Below are 17926 nucleotides of genomic sequence, written 5' to 3'. Positions count from 1 at the left end.
TCTCCCCTGCTCCCACCCCTCACTCCTGACCCGCAGCCCCCTCCTAGCCTGGCCCTGGGCTCCCCCCAGCTCTGCCGGTGCCCCTCACTCCCAATCCACAGCCCCCTGCTGGCCCGGCCCAGTGGCTGAATGAAGGGCACGGCCCAGAGGCCTCATGCTCTTGCTTTATTGCATAGGTCTAAATCACTTTAACATAGGGACAAGACGTGGGAACAGCGAGGGCAGCCGCGGTGCACACGGGATTAACAGAGGGCCTGACACCAGCTGCCCCCCCCTTAGCAAGGCACCCAGGGGGGAGTCAGAGCTGCCCCCCACACACACACCACTGCATTGCTGGACAGCACGGTAAATGAGTTAATGGAGCTGATAGGAAAAAAGGTCAGATACTGGGGTAGATGGGCCCATGGGCACGGGGCAGATAAACAGGGGGTCAGATACTCAGGTAGATAGGCCCACAAGGCTGATCTGGCCCAGGAGGGACAGGGCAGGGGGGATACCAGGGTAGATGGGCCCAGGGATCTGATCACTTTCAGCTCATTCTAGTTTCCTGCTCACATCAAAGTGGGGGGGGGGGGGAGGAGCTGTTAGAAGGACACACAGGACAGACAGACAGACATTGGGCTCCCCCCCCAGCGGCACAGGAGGCCTGGCCGTCCCCATTCACAGAACACAGAGGTTTTAGTGCAAAGAAATCTCCGGGCTGCGTCTTGGCAGGGCCCTGCTGGGCTCCAGTGCGCCTGGCCCACCGCTGCCCTCACCCACTAGACTTCACTCCCCTCCCAGCATCAGGGAAAGAACCCAGGAGTCTTGACTCTCCCTCCCCCCCCCCCCCCCACAAACCCAGGAGACCCCACTCCCATCCCAAAGTTTTAACTACTGCTCAGGTAGGGGAGTGGGGTCTAGTGGTCAGAGCCGGGGCGGCAGGGGGGGGGGGGGCTGGGAGCCACAACTCCTGGGTTCTATCCTGGTTTTGCAGCAACTGGTCTGCAAAGCCACTTCCCCCCACTGCCCTGGGTGTAATGGGAGTGTCTTCCCTGCAGTCCCACCTCCAGCCCCTAGGGGGAGACATGGGGTACTGCACACGCTCAGACACCTGCCAGCCCATCCCACTCCCCCTTGGTGGCTGGAAGCACCAGCCCCATGGCTCTCCCCCACAGGCACCGCCTCCCCCCAGTGGCAGGCGGTGGGAACGCGCCCCGGTTCTGACTCCTTAGCGCCCTCTGGCTACATGATGGGATGGGAGTGAAAAAGGACCATGCTCAGCACCTCCCATCCCCCTTCCTTTCTCTCCTGTGACCCCACACAGTGGGAAACACCCCTGCCCCTGCCACGGGGGGGGGGGGGGGAGGGTCACGCCTCTGCGTTACATTCATTCAGTGGGTGATGCCGGGATCAAAGGAATAAATAGGCAGCTTTAGACAGGAGCCAGGCAGGGGCAACACAGCTTGGCCCCCGCTGCGCCCCCTGGCCACAGGAGGGAAGGCAGCACCCCCCGCCAGCCATCTCCTGCTACCTCCTGAAACAAGCCAGCCCGAGAGGAGGCTGGGGCCCCTCTCTCCACGCCCAGCCGGGGGCATTAGCCGCTGGCGATCTTGAGGCGATTGACGCCGGTGATGAGTCTGGCGAGGCCCTGGTGCACCTGGCCCTGGATGGGGCCATACTCCACCCGCTCGCCGTCCACAGTCAGGATGCCCTTGCGGGTGAGGGGCTCCAGGCGGAAGGCCCGGACGGGCACATGGACGAGGTGGGGACACTCCTGCTCAAAGTGGCTGCCCTTCTCCATGGCCAGGAAGAGGCGGATCAGGGCGGCGCGGGAGATGCCGGCTTTGATGAAGCAGAGGTGGATGAGCCCGTCGTCGAAGCGGGCAAAGGGGGCGGTGAAGAGGTCAGCCCCCAGGTGACTCTGGTAAATGGCCAGCACCAGCACAAAGTTGTCCTCCACTGTCATCCAGGAGCCGGGCACCGGCTGCCCCAGCGGCACCAGCAGCTCATCTGGGGGGCCGCCCACCCGGGCCTCGCCTGCCCCGCCGGCCAGCAGCTCTCCTGGCCCGGGCTCGAAGGAGAAGCTGGGCGGGGGCAGGACGGAGGCGGAGGAGGGGGGCGGGGAGCCAGGCGAGGGGCAGGGCACGGGGGCTGGCTCGGTCCCCCGGAAGGCGTGGCGCTCCTCGCACAACCCCATGTCGGACAGGGCGCGATGCAGGGGCAGGCGCTGCAGGGGCAGGCGGCCGTTGGGGGCCACGGTGATGCTGCGGGAGATAGGCCGGTGGGCGGTGGCATCGGTGGCAGGCAGGTAGGAGAGGCGCCCGCGGTAGGTGTGCATGGAGGCCAGGCGCACCAGGGTGCCCAGCGTGAACCGGGCGGCACCCATGTGCCGGTACTTCTCGCTCTCGATGTCCACGTCCGAGACGAAGCCCCAGGCCACGCTGAGGCAGGAGAAGCAGCGGGCGCCCGAGGCCATGGTGATGGCCACCAGGTCCAGTGGGGCCACGGCTGCATGGCACAGCAGCAGGGTGCAGTTCAGCAGCAGCTCCAGGCCCAGCACCTGCTCCAGCCTGCTGGGGGGCAGGGTTGGGGGTGAGCCACCTGGCCATGGGGTGCAGTCCTCCAGCAAAGCACCCCCCGCACCGCCCCTTGCTAGAGGAGGGAGCCGCTCACCCCCAGCCCCCATGGCGAGAGTAGGTTGGGCAGGAAGTGCGGGATAGGAGTCTCCCCCCCACTCTCCACAACCCGCATCTGCTCCCCATGCACCCCCCCATCCCACCCACATACACACACCCCGGCCCCCACTCCCTTTCCTGACCTGGGTATAGAACCCAGGAGTCCTGGCTCTCACCCCCCGACCACTAGACCCCCCCCCTCCCAACCCAGAGCCAGGGAGAGAACCCAGGCATCCTGGCTCCCAGTCCCCGGCCCCCCCACTAGCACTGCCCTTACCCTGCGTTACAGTTGATGGCTCCGGCTAAGGCGTTCCCTGAACCACTCGGTAAAATCCCAACCGGCATCTTGATCGCCTCCTCCCAGTCATGGCGCTCCATCAGCCCGTTGAGAACCTGCCCGGCACAGAGGTGAACTGCTGTGGAGGCTAGTGGTGAGAGCAGGCAGGCTGGGAGCCAGGAGTCCTGGGTTCTCCCCCTGGCTCTGGGAGGGGAGCAGGGTCTAGTACAGAGGTGGGCAAACTACGGCCTGCGGGCAACATCTGGCCCGCAGGACCGTCCTGCCCAGCCCCTGAGCTCCTGGCCCAGGAGGCTCGCCCCCAGCCCCTCCCCTGCTGTGCCGCCTCCCGTGCGGGCAGTGCTCTGAACGGCTGGGCTGCGCGCTCATGCAGGGTAGTGCATTTGGCTCCAGCCAGGAGGCGCAGCTCCCAGACATGCTGCTCTGAGCGACATGGTAAGGGGGCCAGGGCTGGGGGTCTGGATAAGGAGCAGGGGGTCCTGGGGGACAGTCAGGGGATGGGGAGCAAGGGGGGGTTGGATAGGGGGTGGAGGTCCCAGAAGGGGGCGGTCAAGGGGCAGGAATGGGAGGGGGCGGATAGGGGGTGGGGGCCAGGCCATTTCTGGAGTCCCGGCCTTCCCTACCCGGCCCTCCATACAGTTTCGCACCCCAATGTGGCCCTCAGGCCAAAAAGTTTGCCCACCCCTGGTCTAATAGTTAGAGCAGGGTCCTGGGAGCCAGGACTCCTGGGTTCTCTCCTTGGCTCTGGGAGGGGAGTGGGGTCAGATCTGCGGGAGGGGAGGGTGCCAGGGATGTTGAGGCCGTTGGGGGAGGGGGGTGTTACCTCATATAGGAGCCCATCCCCCGAGATGGCGACGATCCCATCCCATTCTGCCAGGTTGATGCCCTTCACCAGCTCCCGGGCGTGGTTAGGCCTCTCTGGGAGCAGGGGAGAGACGGGGCACCAGACATGCAGCCCTCCCCCGCCAACCCGTCTCCCTGCCCCCTCCCCCCCAGGCCCTTCGCCCTCCTCCCTCCCCCCCATCCCATTGCCCCACCCCCATACCATCTCCCTGCCCCCATACCGTCTCCCCTCCCCCCCCAGCCCTTCCCCTCCCCCCCAGGCCACAGGCCCTTCCCTTCCCCTCCCCCCACCCCAACTCGTCTCCCCTTCCCCCCAGACCGCAGGCCCTTCCCCAACTCGTTGCCCTTGCCCCCCCAGGCTGCAGGCCCTTCTCTCTCCCGCCCCCGGTCCCCCCTCACCTGTCTGGATCAAGTTAAAGCTGATGTCCGCCTCCGTGATCATGGGCAGCACGTGGGTCTGGCACCACTGGAGGGCCAAGCCCCTGCCCCCGAATGGGTTCAGCAGCAGAAGCAGCCGGCGCGGGCGCGGCAGGAGGCTGGGAGCGATCTCTGAAAGGAGAGAGCAGGGACAGCAGGTCAGGGGAACCCTGCCTGGCACTGCGATGCGGCTGCCTCTGGGGTGGGGCGCGGGAGCTGGGTATGTCTTACGGACTCCCAGGTCATGCCCACTCGTGGCCCTGTGCAGTCCCTGAGGGGAACCCCCTTCAGTGCGACAGCCCTTCTCGGGGGTCCACTCTCTCAGGGGTTAGGCCCCTCCACCTCCTGGAACTGCACCTCTCCGAGCCTTAGCACTCCTGTCTGACCCCCGGGGCCTCCACTCCCAGAGGGAATAATGCCCCCCTGTTTCCTAGCCTGGAGCGACTCTCAGCCAGCGTAACAAGAGGGTTTATTGAGCGTCTGAACCCAGCATAGGAAACTCTCATACGGGGAGTCCTCACCCGGCGCTGAGATGCGGCTGCCTCTGGGGTGGGGCGCGGGGGCTGGGATTACAGGGCTGGTAATGGAATGCTGAACTGCTGAGCCACCAGATGCCCACGGGCATCACACACCTCGCCGGAACTAACCTCCCCCCTGGCAGCACATTAAAGGCTGACAGAAGATCCAGCCGGGCAAGGGAAGCCCTGTACTCCGTCCAGATCTGATACGGACGCCTGCCGTGCTAGCAGCCCCGCTGCTTCCTGTACACAGGGTACACGCGCCGGGCTGCCAAGAGCGAGCCAGAGGGGGGACATGGAAACACCAAAGTAATAAATGCTGCAGCCAGGAAGCGTTTAAAAAAAAAAAAACACACACACACACACACACGCACACACACACAGGCTCCAATCACCCGGTCTCGCCTCAAAGCCCCCGAATCTCTCAGCTTCGCTAGCCCACCCATTGGCAAAGCTCCCCAAGGAGAGGGACAATCTGCAGGGCGCTCCTTTCGTTCCGAGCCAATCAGTACATGCTTTGACTTCCCTGAAGCCTCTTGCTAGGCTGACAAGACAAGGGTGCTGCCGATTTTTGGTGCCTACTTTATGCCGCGGAGAACCGGGCCTTATGGAACAGCAGGTGTCCAGCAGAGAGCTCAAGGGGCAGGGGGAAAGGCTGCCGGCTTCAGAAGAGCTCTGAATGCATAGGCTGGCAACATGAAAACACCAGAGCCAGACTGGGCGTTGGGTGCATGGCAGTTACAATTAAAGCCAGACTTAACTTTGTTCAAACAGCAAACCCCAGGGATGGGGAGGGTAGCTGGCCAAACCTGAAAAACCAGAAACCAGCTTAGCAGCTGTTTGGACATGGCAGGACAAATCGTTGCCATGAAACCTTGGAGGCAAGGAAAGAAATCTTCCAGGCGAAAGGGTCAAACTCCAAACGCCAAAGCCTGACAGCCTAAACCCACAAGTTGCGGAAAATTCATATCCCAAGAGACGACACACTTCCAGCCCAAGGCACATGCTTTAATAAATGCATAAAATATGGACATTTTGCAGCAGTTTGCCGCACCCACGTGGTCTGAGCGGGGACTCGTATTATAGACGATCCAGATGAGACATCGTTCTGGGATTGATCACGTGTGATGCCAAAGAGCCTGCCTGGAGAGCAAAACTGAACATTCGTGGCAAGACTTACAATCGCCTTTGACCCCAACCAGAGCCTAAGTCACCTCACGCAGCCGTGACTTGCCCTGGAGGGCAGCCCGGGCCAGCTCATTGCAGAACCGACTTACGGAGACGACAGCTTTGCGTTCAGAGCGCACGGGATCAAAGACCAACGACCTTCTCGGTCGCAGCCACAACAGGAAGAACTTGGAGGATTTGATATTAGATGTTGGAAAGGAGATCCGGTAGAAAACAACAGGCCACAATTCACCGCAGCGGGATTTCAGTCATTTTGATCACATCACCAGTAGCCCACCTTACTTGCAAGCAAATGGAGAGGCTGAGGAAATCAGAGAGCCAAGAAAAATCCCACAGCAGGGAAGACCCATCCTTCGCTCTTCTGAGTTACAGATCAACACCGATAGTGGCTCCCGGCCCCAGTCCTGCACAGCTCCGGATGGCACGACAACTCAGAGCTCCGGATCCGGCTTTGGAAAAGAATCTACGAAGGGAGTCGCCAAGTCAGACACAAAGGCTCAAAGAACCTATGGACACTTCTAGGCCAGATGTCACTCAGTCAGAGAGCCGCCAAGTCTAGAACCGGGCGATCACGTTCGCAACGGAGAAAAAGGATGGCGAACTCCAGCTGTCGAGCGCCCCGACCACACGCGATCGACATGTCTCCAGTGCGTTCATCGGGAGGAACGAGCCACAGAGCAAACCCCCACAGGTGGTGGACACAAAGCGAGGCACCAATCGCTGAAGGACGTCAGGCCGACCACAGCCAGGCGGTGCGGCGAACGGCCAGCCAGGCAGCCGAGCTGCAACACGGTCGGGTCATGTAATGAGAAACCCAGGACGATTCAGAGACACTTAGACTGATCTGCCCTGAGCTTCCGAGCCAGCGTGACAGTGGCAGGAGGGTGGAATGTGGCAGCTCATTATACAGGGACCCATTGCGCAGCCCTGGGATGCGACCCCTCTGGGGTGGGACACGGGCTGGTTATACATGGACCCTCGCCTGGCACGGAGATGCAGCCCCTCTGGCATGGGGCACAGGAAGAGTGCCCTCTACTGAGCCCCCGACCCCACTCCAGGCTGCATAGCTGGGGCCAGCACAGACTACCAAGGGAGAGTGCCCAGCCCTATTCCATGCAGCCAGGGCACCCCTTCCCTTACCACAGGGCCCGGCAGGGTGAGGGAAGTAGATAATGAAGCCCAGAGGATGTGCAGGGAGGAAAGATTAACCCAGAACCACCACCACACATACTGCAGAAGGAATGCTGGAGCATGCAAACACTCATCTATTTCCTAGCATCTGCCAACTGGGGGCTGGGAGCCAGGACTCCTGGGTTCTCTCCCTGGCTCTGGGAGGGGAGTGTGATCTAGTGGTTGGAAGCAGGTGGATGCTCCTCACTCCAAGTCAAAAGTTCCCCGGACGGAGACGGCTGCACTTTACACCCAGGGCTGATGGTGGGGCAGGTTCTGCAAGGTCCCTGGCCCAGAGAGGCAGCGCTGATATCCCCACATACACCCAATGCCCGCATGCCCCACAACCAACCAGCCCCACTCACACACCTCCCCCCCTCCGCTGCACCCATGCACACTCCAGGCACACCCATGCCCCAGCCCCCCCATTCCGTCCCTAGGCACCCCCTGGAGCCAACCGCCATGCCAGCAAGCCCCCATCCATGGCATCTGCCCCACCCCAGCCCAGATCTGCCTTCAGGACTCCCCAATCCCTCAGCAGGTGCAGAGAGGTGGGGAGCCACTGCCCAAGGCAACCCTGAGCCCCCGCAGGAGGGATCCTGACCCCCGGGGTTCGGGAGGCTTCTTGAGGGCCCCTGATGTGGTAGGGGTTAGACCAAAGGGGGGTGGGGAAGAAATTGGGGCCCCAAAGGGAGCCTGCAGGGGGTGGAGAACAAAGAATCCGACAGCCCCACCTTCAAGACAATCCATTGACCTTTGGCCAGTTTGCCGGAGACAAATAAGCCCAGCCTGGCCCTGCCCCTGGATCCCGGCCCAGGACAAGGAAAGGACAGGGCCGCGCCCAGCCTTAGATCCCTGAACCTAGGCGTCACAATCCGGGCCCCAAGCACTGGGTCCCCAGCCCCACCTGCGGGAACACACAATCCAAATAGCCTGTCTCCCAGCTGCCCCATACTCTAGGGGCTGGACCCCTCTCCCAGGGCCGGGGAGAGAACCCAGGCATCCTGCTGCCCAGCTCCCCGCCTCTCCCCGCTCTAACCACCAGACCCTCCCTTCCCTCCCAGGGCCAGGGAGAGAACCCAGACGTCCGGGCCCCCATCCTGGTGCCTGTAACACCCCCCCCCCCACGGGCTGTTCCACAGGCAAAGCCAGAAGGGGCTGGCAGGGCAGGGGGCCCCTCTTCGCTGGGTCTGGTTTCAGGGATCTCCAGCAGCTGAGATCACGGAGCCATCGCTGGCTGCAGCCTCCTGTCCCGGGCACACATTCAGGGCTGGGGCAGTAAAACACCTAAGGGGGGGCTGACGTCCCATCTCTGGGCCCCGGACGGAACCATCTCTGGGTCTCCGCAACAGCATCTGTTTTGTTATTGTTACGGCGGGTCAAACTGGAGAGAGCTTAGTCTCGGGTTCCGGGACACCTGGGTTCTCTCCCCAGCTCTGGGACGGGAGTGGGGTGTAGTGGTTAGAGCAGGGGGGCTGGGAGCCAGGACTCCTCGGTTCTATTTCTAGCTCTGGGAGTGCTGTCTAGTGGGTTAGGGCAACAGGGGTGGGGACTGGGAGCCAGGACGCCTGGGTTCTCACCCCAGCTCTGGGAGGGAAGCAGGGCAGACAGCATAGGGGCAGCCTTACCTGTTTCGCTGGAGACGGGGATGCCCAGCACCAGGCACTTGATGGCAGCCGCCCATTTCTCCGCCACTGCTTGATTCTTCTCGTAGTCGTCGGTCCCATCCACCTGGAAGGTCCGTGCCGCCCTCTGCCGCCCGCGCCCCAACCCCACTGCCACCTTCCTCTTCTTCAGCGGGTAGGCATAGACCGAGAAGTATGCCGCCCGGTCAGTCGGCGCCCGACTGCGCAGCGTGTGGCAGCCCACCACCTCGGCCAGGGGCACCACGGTGCGCTGGTCCGTCTCTGGCTTGGGCACCAGCCGCTGGATGTGCAGCGCCATCTGGGTCAGGCTGAGGGCATAGCGGGAGCCCTTGGAGGGGTAAGCCCCAAACTCCCCGTGCAGCAGCGTCTCCGCGCCCTCACCATACGGGCCCAGGGCGAGGTTCATCTTCCCGGCGGTGTCGTGGCCCACCCGGCCTAAGCTGCACCTCAGGTGGGTCCTTCCAGCACCATCAACTCTCCCCTAGGTCCCTACCCCACCCCGTCCCGCCCAAACCCAGACCAAACAGCCACTAGGATATGGGTGGGGTGGATTGGCACCAGGCCAGGGAACAACTAACCCACCAGGAGAAATTTCCAGACCCAAACCCCAGTCTGTTCTGCTGCCTCTGGCCCACCTGGACTCCAGCGGGATCTTCACGCCCTGTGACGCCCCATCCCCGAGGGGAGCACCCCGGGGCAGGAATCTTGGGGAATCTCAAGCAGCCAAGGAATGAGAGCCAGCCTGACTAAGCGGCTCAGCAGGGGGAAGGGCCCGCAGGGATCCAGAAGCCGGCTTTAGCCTTTCCCCTCCCCAGGGGCCAAGCGGGGAGGGGGGAGCTGAGTTGGGTCCAGCCCTCTCCCCCCTCCCCGATGTCTGCGTTCACCTGGGGGTGGGGGGCCCGGCTAGGCAGGAGGAAGCTAGGAGTCACTGGGATTTTCAAAGACACTTCAAAAGTTTCTTGCCACCCCCGCCCAGGAATGGGGCCTGGGGAAATAGGGGGGTTGGAACTGATCCAGACCCTGCTCGGACCCCCCCCCCCAGCTAGGGACGCAGGCAGGGAGCAGCCTGGCCCCGCACCATAGGGCAGGGGGGCTGGGAAATGGGCCCCCCGGCAAGGCTGCCACCTGCCACCATCCCCCTGCCCCCGTCAGCAGGTGCTTGCCCTTGCCCGTGCCCTTGCCCTCGCCCTCGCCCTCCTTCCCTCTATGCCCCCAGACCCTGCCTCCCTCCCTCTCTCCAGGAAGTGCTTCCAGCAGGCGCTAGCCGGCCCCATAAATGGAGGGAGGGGCTGGATCCAGCCAATCACAGAACTGTCCCCTTCCCGTCCCACCAATCAGGGCGTTCGACCCCCACCCCCGGGCCAGGCGGCGGCCACCTTTGTGGTGGGCAGCACCAGCCCCGCAGGTTTCGCCTTCCCTCCGAAAGCTCTTGTGACGGCCATCTTTGTTGTGGGCGGAAAGAACTCGCTCCACCCTCCTCCCTGCGATTCAATGGGATGTGACGGCCATTTTGAGTGTGGGCAAGGGAGATAGCGTCCCTCTCTGTGTGAACGGACGGAGTGGGGCTGCCATCTTTGTTCTGGGAACTAGGCCCTGCCTTTATTCCCAGCCCTCCCATAGAAATCAGACGGGCACGACGGCCATCTTGAATGTGGGCAAAGGAAATTGCTTCACCCTTCATAACAGCTAACGCATAAGGCGGCCATATTTAGTAGGGGAAATGCAGAGCGGGGCTCCCATTGTGCTAGGCGCTGTACATTATTTATTAGGGGTATTATGGTAACACCTAGGACCCTCTTGCACGAGGCATTGTACATTATTATTTCTACCAGGTGTTAATAGAGTGCCGCCCAAGAGCTCACAATCTAAGCACCCACAGCGGTTTAAGTTTATTATAAATAACAAATTAATAATAATTCTATTCTTATTGATTATTTGCATTTGCTAATACTTAAATGCTTCAATCAGGCTCTATTTATTATTTTTAATAATGAGACACACACTCTTCTTCTAGGTTTCAGAGTAGCAGCTGTGTTAGTCTGTATTCTTCCCATATTGGTAGATAGATTTTTTGTCCCACCTGTGTGGTAACCAATTCCTCCCCTCTTCCTAGCCCCCCAGATTCAAATGTACAAGTAACTGCGTATTAATGGCAACTAGAGAGACTTGAAAATGAACGGACGGAAGAAGGTTTCCATTGGAAAATGCTGATCTGGTAACATCAAAACGCAGGCACGTGTCAATGTCTTCAGCAGCAAACGTTTCCTTTCAATATGGGCCAAAGGTTTCCTTTCGGCCGCTTCCTTTGGACTTTGTTGCTCTCCGTGATAAGGCAACACAATAGAAAGGTTTAAAGGTGTCCATGAGGCCGAAAGGAAGCAACTTGGGAGGACGAATTATTTCGCCCAAACAGGTGAGATTTCCACTTGAGGGAGGAAACGAAATTGCAACACATCAGAATTCCCCGTGGATCTGAGACGCAGTCACTCTGGTCTAGCCTAGTGTCCAAACTAGTCTAGTCCGGCTAGTCTAGTCTGTCCAGTCACCAAATTCAGATCCATTCTGCTCTATTCCAGTCCAGTGACCATGTTATATTGTGCTCCAGTTAACTCCAGTAGCCAATTCTGTTCTGCTCCAGTTTCCCCTGCCTAGTCTAGCCCCCATCTCTGTGAGAACTCCTCCTCCCTCACCCTACCCCACCCGACCCGACTTGCGGGCTGGGCTCCATAAACTCTTATCAGCTGCTCTCTCATAGCTCGGAGTCCTCCAGCACCATCGAGCCTGCCGGCCGGAGCGTCGCACGTCTGGCCGCAGCGAGGCTTGCCTGCCGCCGCGCTGCCATAGAGTGGAGCGCCCGCTCCCATCAGCCCCCGCGCGGCCCCGCCTTCTTCCTTCCCGGGCCGAGCCGCCACTGACGCCGTCATGGTAAGACCGGGGGGCGCGGGGGAATCCGGTGCCATCCGCCGGGAGGGGGGCGCCGAGCCCGGGCCTAGGGCTGCGGGGGGCCGAGGCGGGGCTCCGGATCGCCCTGAATGGACGGGGGGGCCTCCGTCGGCGGGGCCTCCCTGCGCACATGCCGGGGGGCAGAGAGCTGGGGGGGCTCCTGGCCGGGGGCAGCTGGGGGGGGCCATGTGAGATGGGGGGGTACCCTGTGCGGGGAGGGAGACGGGGGGCACTCAGTGGGGGGGGATAGCTCAGTGGTTTGAGCATTGGCCTGCTAAACCCAGGCTTGTGAGTTCAATCCTTGAGGGGGCTATTTAGGGATCTGGGGCAAAAATTGGGGCTTGGTCCTGCTCTGAGCAGGGGGTTGGACTAGACACCTCCCGAGGTCCCTTCCAAGCCTGATATTCTGTTCTATGATTGGGGGGTGGAGAAGGGTATGTGGGGCACCCAGCATGGGTGGGGGGCTCCCAGTAGGGGGGTGGAGGAGGGTCTGCGGGGCACCTAGCAGGAGTGGGGGGCACCCTGTGCAGAGGCTGGGAAGGGAGGCGCCCTGTAAGGGGAGGTGAGGGACATGGGGCACCAAGTGGGGGTTGGGGGACCCGTGGAGCAGAAGGCATGGGGGTTACTGGGTGTGGGGGGGAGCCCCCAGCCCGGGGGGCACCCAGTGTGGGAGCAGGGCACCCAGTGGGGGAGGATACAGAGGGCACCCAGAGGTCGAGGGCAGGGGTGACATGTAATGGTGAGGGCACGCTGGTGTCAGGGCCACCCCGTGTGGGGGGTACTGTGGGGTATGTGGTCTGAGAAGGGGGTGGCACAGGTGGGTGGGCTGTTTGAGTGTAACCCCGTAAGGGACAGGGTGAGGAAGGGAGGACCTGGGGATTGGGGGGGGGGGGCATGAGGAGCTTGGGGAGACAGGCCATGGGGGGGCTGCTGTGCGCACCCTGGGTGCGGGGGGTTTCTAATTTGCCTGGGAGCAGTGGCCGTTGGGGTAGCGGCAGCAGGGGATGGGGTGACTTACGGGGTACTGGGTGTGTGGGAGAGTCGGGGCACGCCTCAGACCCATAGCTTGGGGCGTCCGGCGGGGAGGACACCGAGGCGGGGGCCCTGACAGCGTCTGTCCCCCCCAGGGTGTCGATATCCGACACAACAAGGACCGCAAGGTTCGCCGCACGGAGCCCAAGAGTCAGGATATCTACCTGCGCCTGCTGGTCAAGGTAACGCCCCCCTGGGGGTCTGCAGGGGGCCAGGACGCCTGGGTTCTCTCCACAGCTCAGGGAGGGGAGTGGGGGCTAGTGGGGGGAGGAGCTGGGAGCGAGGACTCCTGGGTTCTATCCCCAGTTCTGCAGGGGAGGGGGCTGGGAGTGAGGAGTCCTGGGAGGCAGGACACCTGGGTTCTGGGACTGGCTCTGCCGCTGTCTAATGTGACCTGTGTAAGCACAGCCAGGAGAGCCTGTCACTGCCTCAGTTTCCCCATGGTGCCCATGGGGGGGGGGCAGCAAGGGCTCCCCCTGATGGCCGTGTCCCCCCAGCTGTACCGCTTCCTGGCGCGCCGCACCAGCTCCCGCTTCAACAAGGTCGTCCTGAAACGCCTCTTCATGAGCCGCACCAACCGCCCGCCGCTCGCCCTCTCCCGCATGGTAAGTGGGGACGGAGGGACCGACGGCCCCCTGCTCGCCTGGCCCTACCTGCGCCCCTCAACCCTACCCACAGCCCCCCTAGACCAGCCCTACCTGTGCCCCACAGCCACCTGCTCGCCCAGCCCTGGGCTCTCCCCGTGCCCCTCATCCCAGCCCTGGGGCCACACCCCAGCTCTGCCCGACCCCTGTGCTGTTCCATTTGACTTGACATCTGGACTCCTGGGTTCTCCTCCTGCCTGCGTCCCTGTACCCTGGAGATACTGACAGCGTGTTCTGGGAGGGCCAGGTCCCAGGGGTGCTGCGCTGCCTAGAGTCGGGGTGATCCTCTGTCCCCTTCCTCCCCCAGATCCGCAAGATGAAGCTCCCAGGGCGGGATAACAAGACGGCCGTGGTGGTGGGAACCATCACCGATGACATCCGCATCCACAACATCCCTAAGCTGAAGGTGAAGCCGGGTGCTGCGGGGTCCCCACCCCAACGGGTTGGGAGCCAGGACTCCTGGGTTCTCTCCTGGCTCTGGAGGGGAGGGGAGGGGGGGGGGGCAGCACCGGGACTGTCACTGACCCATCTCTCCTGGCAGGTCTGTGCCCTGCGGGTGACCCAAGGAGCCCGCAGTCGCATCCTGAAGGCGGGGGGTCAGATCATGACCTTTGACCAGCTGGCCATGGCAGCCCCCAAGGGCCAGGGCACTGTGCTGCTCTCAGGTGAGTCCTCCCACGCCCTCTGCTGGGCCGGGCGCTGGCCCTGCCCCACACAACCTGCAACAGGCAGCTGGGGCCAGCTGGGCTGCAGGGATGGGGCTCAGCAGGGGGCGCTGTCCTCAGGCAGCCAGTTTGAACAAGGTGGGGCATTGGGGCCAGCACAGTTAGTGCTGTTGAAATTGACCTGCCCCACCCCAGGGGGGCTGTGTCCCAGCACTGGGCGAGGGGTCCCTGTATACCCAGCACTCGTGTCCCACCCCAATGGGGCCGCGTCCCAGCACTGGGGGAGAGGTCCCTCTATGACCAGCACCCACGCCCCACCCCAGAGCTGGCCACCCCAGCCGAAGGGCTCTACACAGAATTATAGAACTGGAAGGGACCTCGAGAGGGTGTCTAGTCCAGTCCCCTACATGCATGGCAGGACTAAGGATTATCTAGACCATCCCTGGCAGGGGTTTGTCCGACCTGCTCTTAAAAATCCCTAGTGATGGAGATTCCACAACCTCCCTGGGCAACTTATTCCGGTGCTTAACCACTGACAGGAAGTTTTCCCTACTGTCCAACCTAAACCGCCCTTGCTTCAGTTTAAGCCCATTGCTTCTGGTCCTGTCCTCCGAGGTTAACGAGAACAATTTCTCTCCCTCTTCCTTGTAACCACCTTTTATGAACTTGAAAACTGTTATCACGTCCCCTCTGTCTTCTCTTCTCCAGACTAAACCCAATTTCTTCAGTCTTCCCTCGCAGCTCATGTTTTCTAGACCTTTATTTTTGTTGCTCTTCTCCGGACTTTCTCCAGTTTCTCCACATCTTGCCTGGAATGTGGTGCCCAGAACTGGACACCATGCTCCAGCTGAGACCTAATCAGCGCGGAGCAGAGCAGAAGAATCACTTCTCATGTCTTGCTCACAACACTCCTGCTCATACAGCCCAGAAAGACGTTCGCTGTTTTTGCAACAGCGTTAGTGTTGACTCATATTTAGCTTGTGATCCACTCTGACCCCCAGATCCCTTTCCGCGGTACTCCTTCCGAGGCCGTCCTTTCCCATTCTGTATGTGTGCCACTGATCGGTCCTTCCTAAGTGGAGCGCTTTGCATTTGTCCTGATTGAATTTCATCCTGTTTACTTCAGACCATTTCTCCCGTTTGTCCAGATCATTTTGAATTTTAATCCTATCCTCCAAAGCAGCTTGGTATTGTCCACAAACTTTAGAAGTTTCCCCTCTAGGCTATTATCTAAATTCTTGATGAAGGTAACTGAACAGAACCGGACCCAGAACTGATCCCTGCAGGACCCCACTCGTTAGGCCCTTCCAGCCTGACTGAACCACTGATAACTACTCTCTGGGGAGGGTTTTCCAACCAGTTAGGCCCCCACCTCACAGTAGCTCCATCTAGGTTGGATTTCCCTAGTTTGTTGATGAGAAGGTCTGCGAGACAGTATCAAAAGCCTCACTAAAGTCGAGATATACCCTGCCCAGCCTCGGGCACAGCTGTGTGGGGGATCCTGGCACAGAACAGGGCCCTGACCACCTGGCACATGGAGTTGCTGGCCCTGGAGCTCTGCAAAGGGCCCAGGCTGCCCCTGTGGGCTGGTGCCTGGAGAAGCCCTCCCTGCGCTGTCTCTGAGCTGGGGAGGGGGGTGGGTGTCTGCACCCCTATGCGAGGTTGTCACTGTTGATGTAACACTGTCTCCCCCCAGGGCCCAGGAAGGGACGCGAGGTGTACCGGCACTTTGGCAAGGCCCCCGGCACCCCCCACAGTCACACCAAGTGAGTGCAAACCCCCTCCCACTCCACTGAGCCCCTGCCCTGGGGGTGCCTGGCCCAGCTAGGCTGAGCATGAGCCCTGGGTGGGGAGAAGTTCAGGTAATAGAGGGGTATCCCCAGAGGGGTATCCCCTGTGTCTTGTGGGGGTCAGGCCTCCTGGGTTCTCTCCCTGGCTATGTGGGGTGGGGGTCTGGTGGTTGGGGGCCAGGACTCCCAGAGACACTAGAGCCCTGTGACCAGCCCCACTAATGTGTTGGGTCGTGTCTCAAAACAACCTGCCCCTGGAGCCGTCACCGGCCAAGTGCCCAGCTCCTGCGGGCACCTCGCTGTGGGGTGCTCCCTGGGCCTTCCGCCCCTGGAGAGCAGGTGGGGGTCAGCCTGTGAACTGGGCCTGAGCAGAGGGGGGGAATCCCTGGCATGGGAGGAAGCTGGGTTGGGGGGGCAGCACCCGTGGGCATCCCGCTAACCCCTCTCTCCCCTCCCCGCAGGCCCTACGTGCGCTCCAAGGGGCGGAAGTTCGAGCGGGCCCGGGGCCGCCGCGCCAGCCGGGGCTACAAGAACTAACTGCGCCGGCCTGCAGCTGCCTGTGTCCAATAAAGGGGTCAGAACCATGGGCTGGAGTCTGCTCTGTTCACTTCCGGGGCGATGCCCTTCCCCCCGACTACCCAGAGGGGCCACGTCCCAGTGCAGGGCGAGGGGCCCCCAAATACTCGGTCCCCACGCCCCACCCCACAGGGGCTGCATCTCAGCACCAGGCGAGGGGTCCCTGGATATGTAGCCCCTGAGCCGCCCCAGGTTGTAATGGGGTCTGTCTTAGCTCCTGTCCCTCTCCCACAGACAGCAGCTGTGATGGGGGCAGGGGTAGGTTTTGGGGGCACCTGCCCTTCCAGTGGGGCTCAGGCTCCCTCCAAGGGCTGCCCCCTGACCTGGCTCCTCCTTGGGGCTGTGTAGAGTGGGCCCCATTATCCACATGGAGCAGTAGTGTGCTCCCCCTCCCCCGCTGAATAGGGTCTCCCTGAGTCAGTGGGGCAGAGGGGAGCCCAGCAGTTGGGTCACTTATGCTGGGAGTGGCCAGTGCCCTGCCCCTTCAGCCAACCTCCCATCCCAGGGAAGAGCTGGGGACAGGCCATGGAAAGCCTGTCCCACCCCTGCTCTCATCCCCTAGAGCCCACTCCCAGGAGTCCCTCCCCCCCGCTAAACCAACAATCCCAGAGTGAGGGGCCCAGGGCTTTCTCCACGGCAGCCTGTGGCTGTGGGGCAGGGCTATGCCCACAGGGAGAGGGGGAGGGCTCACCTTGGGTTGCAATACCCTCTGTCCATGCCCCAGACGGGTTTTGGAGGGTGCCCTGCTCACGGATCTCTCCTCACAGCTGTTACCAGGAACAAAAGGTTTATTTCCAACCAAAAAGGGGGGGGATTACAAATAATCCAGGAACCCACCCGCATTGAGAACAATAGGGCTGTGAACCTGCAGGCCTCCCCCACAGTTTGGCAAAGGTGGGGAATTGCCTCCTCTTCCCAGGTACCCCCCACCCCCCCAAAACGGCTAGAGCCTGGGGCCAGGAGCAGCTGGGCAGAAGGGGGAGAAGAAAAAGCCGGAAACTGAGGCAGAAAAGGTGATGCTAGAACACAGCAGTCCTGGCTCCCAGTTTCTCATTCTCCCCAAGCCCCCCTCCCCCTGACTGGGAGGGGAGTGTGGACTAGTGGTTGGGGGTGGGCTGGGAGCCAGGACTCCTGGGTTCTGTCCTTGGTGGAGCATGGTCTTTCTGTGCCTCAGTTTACCCTCACCTGTGTGGAAGGGGGAATGATACAGCTCCAGCTGCTTCCAGCACCCAGTTACCATCCCATCGTCCTGCCTTCAGGGGCTGGAATCAATGGGGGGCTTGGCCCCTCCCAGGGCTCAAGACCGCAGAGGCCAAATGTGACCAGTCTCCTTCCTCCTAGGAGCAGGATTCGTCCCTCCCCCAACCATAGCCCCCTTCCTGTGCAGAGGCACCCCCAGGAGGGGGCGCTGTGGGGCCAAATGCTCTATCCAGGCTGCCACACAGATCAGCTACAGCTGTGAGCAGGACTCCCTGCCCACCCCCAATGAGCCTCCTCAGGTGCTGCACCCCCAGATCTCCCCACCAGCCACTGGGGTGGGGG

General features: G+C 61.8%; 2 protein-coding genes across 3 annotated transcripts; one reads left to right on the top strand and one right to left on the bottom strand.

Annotated features, from left to right (window-relative positions):
- Positions 1-964: 964 nt before the first annotated feature.
- Positions 965-9764, bottom strand: SPHK2 (sphingosine kinase 2). Of its 2 annotated transcripts, none has more exons than XM_074937183.1 (5): positions 8717-9764; positions 4195-4344; positions 3776-3870; positions 2935-3050; positions 965-2555 (listed from the first exon to the last, which is right to left on the bottom strand). In XM_074937183.1, the coding sequence occupies exons 1-5, from the start codon at positions 9138-9140 to the stop codon at positions 1577-1579; spliced, it is 1764 nt and encodes a 587-aa protein (XP_074793284.1). In that variant the 5' UTR covers positions 9141-9764; the 3' UTR covers positions 965-1576. The 2 variants fall into 2 exon arrangements, with proteins under 2 accessions (XP_074793284.1, XP_074793285.1); XM_074937184.1 differs by having other exon boundaries at positions 966-2552; positions 8717-9761.
- Positions 9765-11516: 1752 nt separating this feature from the next.
- Positions 11517-16392, top strand: RPL18 (ribosomal protein L18). The gene is made up of 7 exons (XM_074937185.1): positions 11517-11659; positions 12805-12891; positions 13207-13314; positions 13661-13759; positions 13895-14018; positions 15715-15784; positions 16270-16392. The coding sequence occupies exons 1-7, from the start codon at positions 11657-11659 to the stop codon at positions 16343-16345; spliced, it is 567 nt and encodes a 188-aa protein (XP_074793286.1). The 5' UTR covers positions 11517-11656; the 3' UTR covers positions 16346-16392.
- The last annotated feature ends 1534 nt before the right edge of the window (positions 16393-17926 follow it).

The sequence above is a fragment of the Natator depressus genome, chromosome 23 (genome assembly GCF_965152275.1).
Source record: "Natator depressus isolate rNatDep1 chromosome 23, rNatDep2.hap1, whole genome shotgun sequence".
Taxonomy (NCBI): domain Eukaryota; kingdom Metazoa; phylum Chordata; order Testudines; family Cheloniidae; genus Natator; species Natator depressus.
Note: the sequence above shows the minus strand (reverse complement) of the source record. Positions and strands in the feature narration are given on the sequence as shown.